Raw genomic sequence first — 11,655 nt, forward strand, 5'->3', positions numbered from 1 at the left:
GTTAATGCAGTACATTACAGTGCACTGAGAGAGAGGGTTAATACAGTACAGTACATTAACACTGCACTGAGAGAGAGGGTTAATGCAGTACATTACAGTGCACTGAGAGAGAGGGTTAATACAGTACATTAACACTGCACTGAGAGGGTTAATATAGTACATTAACACAGCACTGAGAGAGAGGGTTAATACAGTATAGCACATTAACACCGCACTGAGAAAGAGGGTTACTACAGTACAGCACATTAACACTGCACTGAAAGAGAGGGATAATACAGTACAGTACATTAACACCACTGAGAGAGAGGGTTAATACACTACAGTACATTAACACTGCACTGAGAGAGAGGGTTAATACAGTACATTAACACTGCACTGAGAGAGAGGGTTAATACAGTACATCAACACTGCACTCAGAGAGAGGGTTAATGCAGTACATTAACACTGCACTGAGAGAGAGGGTTATTACAGTACATTAACACTGCACTGAGAGGGTTAAAACAGTACATAAGCACAATAAATGGACACACTCATTGGGAAGTGCTGCAATAATGTACACACACTAGTGAGAGTTTTCTTATGAAAGTGTTTTATTAAAATGTAGTGTGAGGTAAGGTTGCAGGCCAGACAGAAGAACTCTAACACAGGCGGCACAGAGGCCTCAGTCCCCAGATCCGGAGATCAAGACTAATGACGCTGCAGACGGAGACGACGCTGCAAAAACGCGCCCACAACGATCCGCTCGTCTTCCTCCCGGCACCTCACAGCGGGTAGTCATGCCACAAGCTGAAACACAGAAGATGCACAACCTCAGACCAGCCCACATAACACACATCCATAACACACCCACATAACACACCCACATAACACACACCCACATAACACACACCCACATAACACACCCACATAACACACACCCACATAACACACCCACATAACACACCAACATAACACACACCCACATAACACACCCCCATAACACACCCACATAACACACACCCACATAACACACACCCACATAACACACCCACATAACACACCCACATAACACACCAACATAACACACCCACATAACACACCCACATAACACACCCACATAACACACCCCAATAACACACATCCATAACACACCCACATAACACACCCACATAACACACATCCATAACACACCCACATAACACACCAACATAACACACCCACATAACACACCCCCATAACACACCCCCATAACACACCCACATAACACACCCCAATAACACACACCCATAACACACCCACATAACACACCCACATAACACACCCCAATAACACACATCCATAACACACCACAACAACCAACACCCCATAACACACCCACATAAACCACAACCCACATAACACACCCCCATAACACACACCACATAACACCACACCCACATAACACACCCCAATAACACACCCACATAACCACCCCATAACACACCCCATAACACACCCACATAACACACCCACATAACACACCCATAACACACCCACATAACACACCCACATAACACACCCACAACACACCACCCTAACACACCCACATAACACACACAAACACACATCATACACACCCACATACACCACATACACCCACATAACACACCCACATAACACACCCCATAACACACACCAACACATAACACACCCACATAACACACCCACACATAACACACCAACCCACATAACACACCCCTAACAACACACACCCACATAACACACCCCATAACACACCCACATAAACACCACCCCATAACACACCCCACACACTAACACACCCCCATAACACACCCACATAACACACCCACATAACACACCCACATAACACACCCACATAACACACCCACATAACACACCCACATAACACACCCACATAACACACCCACATAACACACCCCCATAACACACCCACATAACACACCCACATAACACACCCACATAACACACCCACATAACACACACCCACATAACACACCCACATAACACACACCCCACATAACACACCCACATAACACACCCACATAACACACCCACATAACACACCCACATAACACATCAACATAACACACCCCCATAACACACCCACATAACACACCCACATAACACACCCACATAACACATCAACATAACACACCCACATAACACACCAACATAACACACCCACATAACACACCCACCATAACACACCCACATAACACACCCACATACACACACCCACATAACAACACCCATAACACACCCACATAACACACCCACATAACACACCCACATAACACACCCACATAACACACACATAACACACCCACATAACACACCCACATAACACACCCATAACACACATCCATAACACCAACTAACACACATCCATAACACACCCACATAAACACCACATAACACACCCACATAACACACACCCATACACACCCAAACACACCCTCATAACACACCCACATAACACACACCCATAACACACCCACATAACACACACCCATAACACACCCACATAACACACACCCATAACACACCTTAAACCAGCTCACATCACACACCCACATAACACACCTCAAACCAGCCCACATGACACACCCCCATAACACACACCTTAAACCAGCCCACATCACACTCACACACCCACGTAACACACCCCCATAACACACACCCATAACACACCTCAAACCAGCCCACATAACACACCCACATGACACACACCAATAACACACCTCAAACCAGCTCACATCACACACCCACATAACACACCTTAAACCAGCCCACATCACACACTCACACACCCACATAACACACCTCAAACCAGCCCACATGGCACACCCCCATAACACACACCCATAACACACCTTAAACCAGCCCACATCACACACTCACACACCCATAACACACCCACATAACACACCCCATAACACACCCCCATAACACACCTCAAACCAGCCCACATAACACACCCACATGACACACACCCATAACACACCTTAAACCAGCTCACATCACACACCCACATAACACACCTTAAACCAGCTCACATCACACACCCACATAACACACCTTAAACCAGCCCACATCACACACTCACACGCCCACGTAACACACCCCATAACACACACCAATAACACACCCACATAACACACCTCAGACCAACCCACATAACACACCTCAAACCAGCCCACAGTACCAGTGTGTGTGTGTGTGTGTGTGTGTACAGTACCAGTGTGTGTGTGTGTGTGTGTACAGTACCAGTGTGTATGTGTGTGTGTGTGAGTATGTGTACAGTACCAGTGTGTGTGCGTGAGTGTGTGTTTACAGTACCAGTGTGTGGGTGTGTGTGTGTGTGTGTGTGTGTGCGTACAGTACAAGTGTTAGGTTGTGTGTGTGGTGTGTGTTGTTGTGTTGTACAGTAACAGTGTGTGTGTGTGAGTGTAGAGTACCAGTGTGTGTGTGTGTGTGTGTGTGTGTGTGCGTACAGTACAAGTGTGTGTGTGAGGGTGTGTTTGTGTGTGTACAGTACCAGTGTGTGTGTGTGTGCGTGTGTGTGTATGTGTGTGTACAGTAACAGTGTGTGTGTGTGAGTGTAGAGTACCAGTGTGTGTGTGTGTGTGTGTGTGTGTTGCGTACAGTACAAGTGTGTGTGTGAGGGTGTGTTTGTGTGTGTACAGTACCAGTGTGTGTGTGTGGTGTGTGTGTTGTGTGTACAGTACCATGTTGTGTGTGTGGTGTAAGTACCAGTGTGGGGTGTGTGTGTGTGTGGTGTACAGTACAGTGTGTGTGTGTGTGTGTGTACAGTACCAGTGTGTGTGTGGTGTGTGTGTGTGTGTGTTGTTACAGTACAGTGGTGTGTGTGTGTGTACAGAACCAGTGTGTGGTGTCGTGAGTGTGTGTGTGTGTAGTGTGTGTGTGTGGTGTGTGTACAGTACCAGTGTGTGTGTATGTGTGTGTGTGTGTGTACAGTACCAGTGTGTGTGTGTGTGTGTACAGTACCAGTGTGAGTGTGTGTGTGTGTGTGTACAGTACCAGTGGTGTGTGTGTGTGTGTACAGTACCAGTGTGTGTGTGTGTGTGTGACAGTACCAGTGTGTGTGTGTGTGTGTGTACAGTACCAGTGTGTGTGTGTGTGTGTGTACAGTACCTGTGTGTGTGTTGTGTTGTGTTGTGTACGTACCGTGTGTGTGTGGTGTACAGTACCAGTGTGTGTGTGTGTGTTTGTGTACAGTACCTGTGTGTGTGTGTGTGTGTACAGTACCAGTGTGTGTGTGTTGGTGTGTGTGTGTGTGTGTACAGTACCAGTGTGTGGTGTGTGTGTGTGTGTGTGTACAGTACCAGTGTGTGTGTGTGTGGTGTTGTAGTACCGGTGTGGTTGTGTGGTACAGTACCAGTGTGTGTGTGTGTGTGTGTGTGTACAGTACCAGTGTGTGTGTGTGTGTGTGTACAGTACCAGTGTGTGTGTGTGTGTGTACAGTACCAGTGTGTGTAGTCTGTCTCCTCTCCGCTCCTCCTCAGCAGGTCTCTGACGGTCTGGGGGGGTTTTAACCCGTAAAGCTCCGCCCTCTCCCAGCGCTGCAGCCGACTGATACCTGAGAGAGAGACACGCCCTGCTCACACCTGAGACATGTCCTGCTCACACCTGACACGCCCTGTTCACACCTGAGACATGCCCTGCTCACACCTGACACGCCTTGCTCACACCTGAGATACGCCCTGCTCACACCTGAGACACCCTGTTCATACCTGAGACACGCCCTGCTCACACCTGAGACACCCTGTTCATACCTGAGACACGCCCTGCTCACACCTGACACGCCCTGTTCACACCTGAGACACACCCTGCTCACACCCGAGAGACATGCCCTGTTCACACCTGACACGCCCTGCTCACACCTCAGAGACGCCCTGTTCACACCTGACACGCCCTGCTCACACCTGAGACACGCCCTGCTCACACCTGAGACAAACCCTGTTCACACCTGAGACACGCCCTGCTCACACCTGAGAGAGACCCTGTTCACACCTGAGACACGCCCTGCTCACACCTGAGACAGACCCTGTTCACACCTGAGACACACCCTGCTCACACCTGAGAGACACGCCCTGTTCACACCTGAGAGACACGCCCTGCTCACACCTGAGAGACACGCCCTGCTCACACCTGAGACACACCCAACACACTCTGTTCACCCGAGAGACACGCCCTGCTCACACCTGAGACACACCCCGCTCACACCTGACACGCCCTGTTCACACCTGAGACAGACCCTGTTCACACCTGAGAGACACGCCCTGCTCACACCTGAGACACGCCCTGTTCACACCTGAGACACGCCCTGCTCACACCTGAGACACACCCAACACACTCTGTTCACCCGAGAGACACGCCCTGCTCACACCTGAGACACACCCCGCTCACACCTGACACGCCCTGTTCACACCTGAGACACGCCCTGCTCACACCTGAGACACACCCAACACACTCTGTTCACCCGTGAGAGACACGCCGCGCTCACACCCAACACACTCTGTTCACCCGAGAGACACGTCCTGTCTGGTATCTGTTAAGGCTCAGTGGCATCGCAAAGCAACACAGCCATAGTGTCTAGGATGGGAGGGTCTCGGTTGGGTTGGATTACAGCGTCTCATCGTACACTAGCAACCCTGCTGGCCAGTTAGGTAACTGCAAGTCTGCTGTTCAGCGGTATGTGACTCATGACTGTACAAATCCAGCTTGTGAACTGTGGTGTGATAAGAAGCAGCACTTGCCTTGTTTGTATTTATTACAGACGAGTATGCAGTAGCTTAAGCTCCTGATAGTGAGACAGACCTGCTACCCTGCGGGATGGATCTGACAGAATATATGCCTTTACAGCACCATCTGGTGGTTAAGGAAGAGGTACTTCAGGAGTTTTTTAAGCAGGGGGGGAGGGGGGAGGAGGAACAGGAGGAAGGAGAGGAGAGGAGGAAACAGGAGGAGGGAGAGGGGAGGAGGGGACAGGAGGACAGAGAGGGGAGGAGGAGATAGAAGGAGGGAGAGGAGAGGAAGAGACAGGAGGAGGGAGGGAGGAGGAGGGGGGGGAGGGGAGAGACACAGAGGAGGAAGGGGAGGAGAGATAGGGAGGAGGAGGGACAGGAGGAGGAGGAAAGGGAAGGAGGAGAGGAAGAGGAGGGAGGAGGAGAGGGGGGAGGAGGAGACAGAAGGAGGAGAGGAGGGAAAGCAGTGAGAGAGAGGAGACAGAGGGGAGAGGAGGAAGAGAGGGAGAGAGGAGAGGAGGAGAGGAGGAGGAAGAGAGGGAGGAGAGGAGGGAGAGGAAGGAGACAGAAGGAGGGAGAGGGAAGAAGGAGACAGGAGGAGGGAGAGGGGAGGAGGAGGAGACAGAAGGAGGGAGAGGAGAGGAAGAGACAGGTGGAGGGAGAGGAGGAGACAGAAGGGGGGAGAGGAGAGGAAGAGAGGTGGACGAAGAGGAGAGGAGGAGTCAGGAGGAGGGAGAGGAGAGGAGGAGGCAAGAGGAGGGAGAAAAGAGGAAGAGACAGGAGGAGAGGAGGAGGAGCAGGGGAGGAGGGGAGGACAGCGGAGGAGGGAGGGGAGAGGAGAGAGGAAGAGAGGAGGAGAGATGGGGAGGAGAGGAGAGAGAGAGGAGGAGGAGAGGAGAGGAGGAGAGAAGGGAGAGGAGAGGAGAGGAGGAGAGCAGAGGGAGGGAGGGAGAGGAGAAGAGAGGAGGGAGAGGAGACAGGTGGAGGGGGAGGGGAGGAGTAGACAGAAGGAGGGAGAGGAGAGGAAGAGATAGGTGGAGGGAGAGGAGAGGAGGAGACAGAAGGAGGGAGGGGGAGGAGGAGACAGAGGGAGGGGGGGGGAGGAGGAGACAGGAGGAGGGAGAGGAGAGGAGGAGACAGAAGGAGAGAGAGGAGAGGAAGAGATAGGTGGAGGGAGAAGAGAGGAGGAGACAGAAGGAGGGAGGGAGAGGAGGAGACAGAAGGAGGGAGGGAGAGGAGAGGAGGTGAGGGAGCAGAAGGGGCAGTACCAGTGCAGGGTCCATATCTCCAGTCCAGATCAAACTGCTGGAGCTCCAGCAAGTCCTTCTCTCGCTGTGTCAGGGGGAGGGGTTCAAGTTCTGATTGGCCGACAGGAAGCAGAGTGACAGGATGAGGTCAGTTTACTGATGTATGAATGCAGAAATAAACAGACAACTATGGCAAGCCGTTTTAGCTTTAATTAATTTCTAGAGGATATCACAAATACAATTCTAACTAGTTTGAAATGCAAATTCTTGATAGCAGAAATTCAATTGTAACTAATTCAAGCATTTTCCCCATTCATTTCAATGGCACCTTAAATTTTAACTAGTTAAAATAGGAATTCATGATATCAGAAATACATATTTTAACTAGTTGAAATTATATTGTTGACATCAGTAATTGATTTTATGATATCAGAAATTGGCATTTTAACTTGGTAAATTCCAACTCCCATTGAAATGAATGAGAAAATTTTTTTCAATCTGACTAGTTAAAATTTAATTTCCAATATCAATAATATGCATTTTAACTAATTTAAATTGAATTTCTGATATCAGAAATACACATTATAATTAGTGACAATTGAATTTCTGATATCAAGAATTAGCATTTCTAACTAGTTAGAATTGTATTTGTGATATCTTCTAGAAATGAATTAAAGCTAAAATGGCTTGCCATAGACAAATCACTTACAGTAAAACACAATCAAATAAAGACTAAGAAAACACGTAAAACATAGATGTGTAAGTTTATGAATACATGCACACATTCTTCACACACACACAGCCACAGGTACACATTCTTTTTACTCTCTCTCTCACTCACACACACACTATACACACACGTACAGACACACACGCACACAGACAGACAGACAGACACACACACACACACACACAGGTACACATACTCATTTACTCTCACTCTCTAGCTCTCCCTCCCTCACACACACACACACACACACACACAGTACACATACTCACTCACTCTCTCTCCCTCCCTCATTTACACACCTTTCTCTGGTGCAGCAGGCTCCTTGTCTTGCTTCTCCTCCTTCTTTGCCCTCTTTACCACCTTAAAGGTGTCTGTGATCAACCTGCGCTTGGGACCCATGTCTGCAACACACTGCAGAAACACACACAGCCTGAACAACCTTAAGAGCCTTTGCGTATGTTACACAGTAATGACCTTACCGTTTCAAATGAAAACCATCAGAAAAACCATGAGCTAATTACGGCAAGTTTAGCGCAGGCAGACTTAAAGCATGGAAGGTTTAATACAGGCTTTTTAAAAGCAGGCCAAATTGAGTACATACAGATGTAAAGCAGGGCAAGTTTACTGCAGACTAGTAATATTTTAAAGCTATAGCAGTTTATGAAGCAACGGACTGTTATGATAAAATAACGTGCTTCGACGCGGACATTGTTCGGGCATGTCTTGAAATGGACGATCAGCCACTGCCAGAATGTACTGATACAATTCATCCGCTAGCGTAACAGAAATTAGAATTAATACCGCAGCACTGGACACAACCAGCCTACTACAGAATAAAAATTACTATTCTGTTCATTTCGTTCAATGCAACTTTATAATCGTGCAGACATAGCAATTTTACAACTATACAAAAACAACACCACAAGCTTGCGACCAAGAACAGGGTGGTTATCAGTAATGGACAAATGTAGACAAAAGCGGAACTCCTCCAACAGAATCTAGAAAAAAGGATGAAACTCTGAATTTGAACCCACCACTCACTCTCCTACTGATTCGTTCGTTCTTTCATGCATCAGTCGCCAACACAAATAACTACTTCGGACAAATCTAAACAAGACGGACTGTCGCCGTGACGTAGACATTTAAAGTGCCAGGAGGGATATTTTTTTGCATTCGGGTTTAGGCACTGGAGTCTCTAGTTTTACTTCAGTTACAGCATTTATTGCTACATTTCCCGGATTATTACAAAGAAAGCGATACTGTTGCCCGCTCATTAAATTGGTCTCAAATGATGTGTGTATATTACAATATGTCCAACGTAAATATTAGGATGCTCTTTGATCACAGTACACTTTTTGTTTTATATGTTTGAATTGTAAATTTGACAGCTAAGATTGTTTACAAAGAATTAAATAAATTCCGATTTTGTATGGATAATATACATATGGATTATCAGAATATTCTGATATATAGAAAATCCTAATCAGAAAATTAAATGACTCACTACACTAAGTATTACGGCAGTCGATACAAGGAAGTCGTTTTCATGTTCTGTGACGTAAGGTACGCGACACACAACAATGGGAGGAGGGAGGGTCACATTTCTTTGTGCATAGAATAATAACAGTGCCTTTTCCAATGTTTGTGGGGAAAGCTGGAAAAAGGGAAAAGAAATTCGACGGCTTTCCCAAACTGGTTATTTTAGCCAAATGGTCAGTAAACGGGCATGTTCACGGAGCCTCAGCAAGGTCCGTGTTATTTTCCAGATTTACAACTTAACCGGAAGTGGTTTCTCTGCTTTCTGCGTGTGTTTTAACTGAAAAAATACTCCGTGTTGTGGTTTGAACGTCACAAACACATGGCAGATAACTGCGTGAAGTACAAAAGTATGGCTCTAACATTTAACACCTTACTTTAAGTGTGTTAATACAAAGGAACAGACATCAGTCTGAAACGCACTGAGGTACTGCCCCCGCCATGCAGGTGTTGGCCTGTGGACTGCAGAGGGGGTGCATTGACTGCTGTCCACAAACTGTCGGGGAACAAAAATCTTGGACATTTTCATTTACATCTTATTATCTGCGGTATCTCTGCACTCATGGAGTGTTGTTTGCATGATAATCCTGGTAAATAGTTTCATTTTGCAAAGCAATGGGAAGTGATCGAATAAACCACTGCCCTTGAAATATTCAGAAGAAACACTATGTTGTGAGTAGAATACATCAATTTGAATCAGTGGTTTGTACATTGGTCACAGGAGACTGAAGCCTCTGCAGGAAATATTTTTTAAAAGTGCACAAATAGAAGGCGGGCATGAATTAATATATGATTTGATTATGTCCTTTATGCCAATGTACTGTCAGCCAGCCTGCTAATTCCCGATGTACCAGTTATACTCCCTCCATCTATCCAATATCACTCCATCCAGAGTGCTACTGCATTATTGGCTGTTACATGCCCAGCCAGATTTAATTTCCAGATCACTGGAAATCCCATATATTAAGGCAGTACATTCCATTGAGACCACAGGGAGGCAGTGTGGTCTTTTGCATAACTGGACATGCAGTAAGAATGCTACAGGATCCTTATCTAGGTGGGGTGCTTCCATAACTCAAACTGCTTCAGACTGCCTTGAGCTGTGCAAATAGACTAACAGAACTGTGATCAGTGACACTACCATTCCACTCCCACACGTCTCCCTACTAAGCAGTGCAAACCATAATAGTGCAGCCCCACCCCACACTGCCTGTGATGTCACAATGTGCGTGATGTCAGGGGAGACAGATGCTCTGGCAGATTACAGAAAGTGTAAAGTATGCCAAATTTACACACTGAACACTCAAAGTGTAAATCTAGCATAATGGTGCGCTTGATGTTACAAAGTAGACAGCTGATTGGTGCAAGACAAATTTTCACTTTTACTTGCGTCACAACACAAAGATCACCTGACGTTCACTTGGGGCAGCACAGCACGAAGTGTGTAATCAACACTGTGGTGTGGGGATGGCTGGTTTAAGCAGCCACACCTGCCCTGGGTCAAGCTAATTAGACCTGGCCAATTGGATAATTGGTTAAGAATTAGATAATTGGCCAGGCTAATTGGACCCAGGAACAGGAGTGGCTGCACCTGTGCGTAGTGAGGTAATCACTGCGCACAGGTTAAATCTGCCATCCCCACCCACACAAGGGAGTCTTCTCTGTCATGACAGGGTTTTACATCTGCTCATTTGGCTGTACCACCTTGCCAAACCCTCGTAAATAAATCTGGACTGCTTGAACATCATCTCCCTGTGTCTCTGTGCCGGAGGGCCCCAAGGTAAGCCACTTCGGTGGCCTGTGGCAGGCGTGTTTGCCACAAACACCAATGTGGAGCTGAATCAGGCTCATATACGCTTAATAAATGAACACCAAGACAATACACCACAAAGGATAAACCCTGAACATAAGCTGGAGTACAGGTCTGAAATTAAACTCCAGAAATCTAACAATTTCACGCTTTTTTTTTTGTCTAACTTCAGATTTTTGAATCCCAGAAATCTGCTGAGCAAACACCAACTATTACCAACATTCCACGACTAACACTGACTATTACCGACATTCCACAACTAACACTGTCTCCACCAACACTACAGCTTACACTGACTCTAGCAACAAAGCCAACGCTGACGCTACTGGTGCCTCTGAGGGAGAAGCAGGGGAAAATTATTCAATTACCAAACAATATAAGGACAACGAGTCTGCTTTATTCAAATAATTACTATTTTTCTGTTCTCGAAAATAAAAAAAATGAATGACCTGGTAACCCCTTGTGAATCAAGCATAGAGCAAAGCAGGCCATCAGATGTAATGCGTGAGAGCCTCTTTGCCAAATTAGATTAGATGGAATCAGATCAGAGTCAAATATAATATG

The 11,655-nt window shown here is 46.9% G+C and overlaps 1 protein-coding gene across 2 annotated transcripts; it reads right to left on the reverse strand.

Annotated features, from left to right (window-relative positions):
• Nucleotides 1-572: 572 nt before the first annotated feature.
• On the reverse strand, nt 573-8,933 carry pold4 (DNA polymerase delta 4, accessory subunit). Of its 2 annotated transcripts, none has more exons than XM_064337804.1 (5): nt 8,780-8,933; nt 8,045-8,156; nt 7,037-7,126; nt 4,489-4,600; nt 573-786 (listed from the first exon to the last, which is right to left on the reverse strand). In XM_064337804.1, exons 2-5 carry the CDS (start codon nt 8,142-8,144, stop codon nt 762-764), a joined length of 327 nt encoding a protein of 108 aa, XP_064193874.1. In that variant the 5' UTR covers nt 8,145-8,156; nt 8,780-8,933; the 3' UTR covers nt 573-761. The 2 variants fall into 2 exon arrangements, with proteins under 2 accessions (XP_064193874.1, XP_064193873.1); XM_064337803.1 differs by lacking the exon at nt 8,780-8,933 and adding an exon at nt 8,267-8,472.
• Nucleotides 8,934-11,655: the final 2,722 nt, after the last annotated feature.

The sequence above is a fragment of the Anguilla rostrata genome, chromosome 5 (assembly GCF_018555375.3).
Source record: "Anguilla rostrata isolate EN2019 chromosome 5, ASM1855537v3, whole genome shotgun sequence".
NCBI classification, from domain to species: domain Eukaryota; kingdom Metazoa; phylum Chordata; class Actinopteri; order Anguilliformes; family Anguillidae; genus Anguilla; species Anguilla rostrata.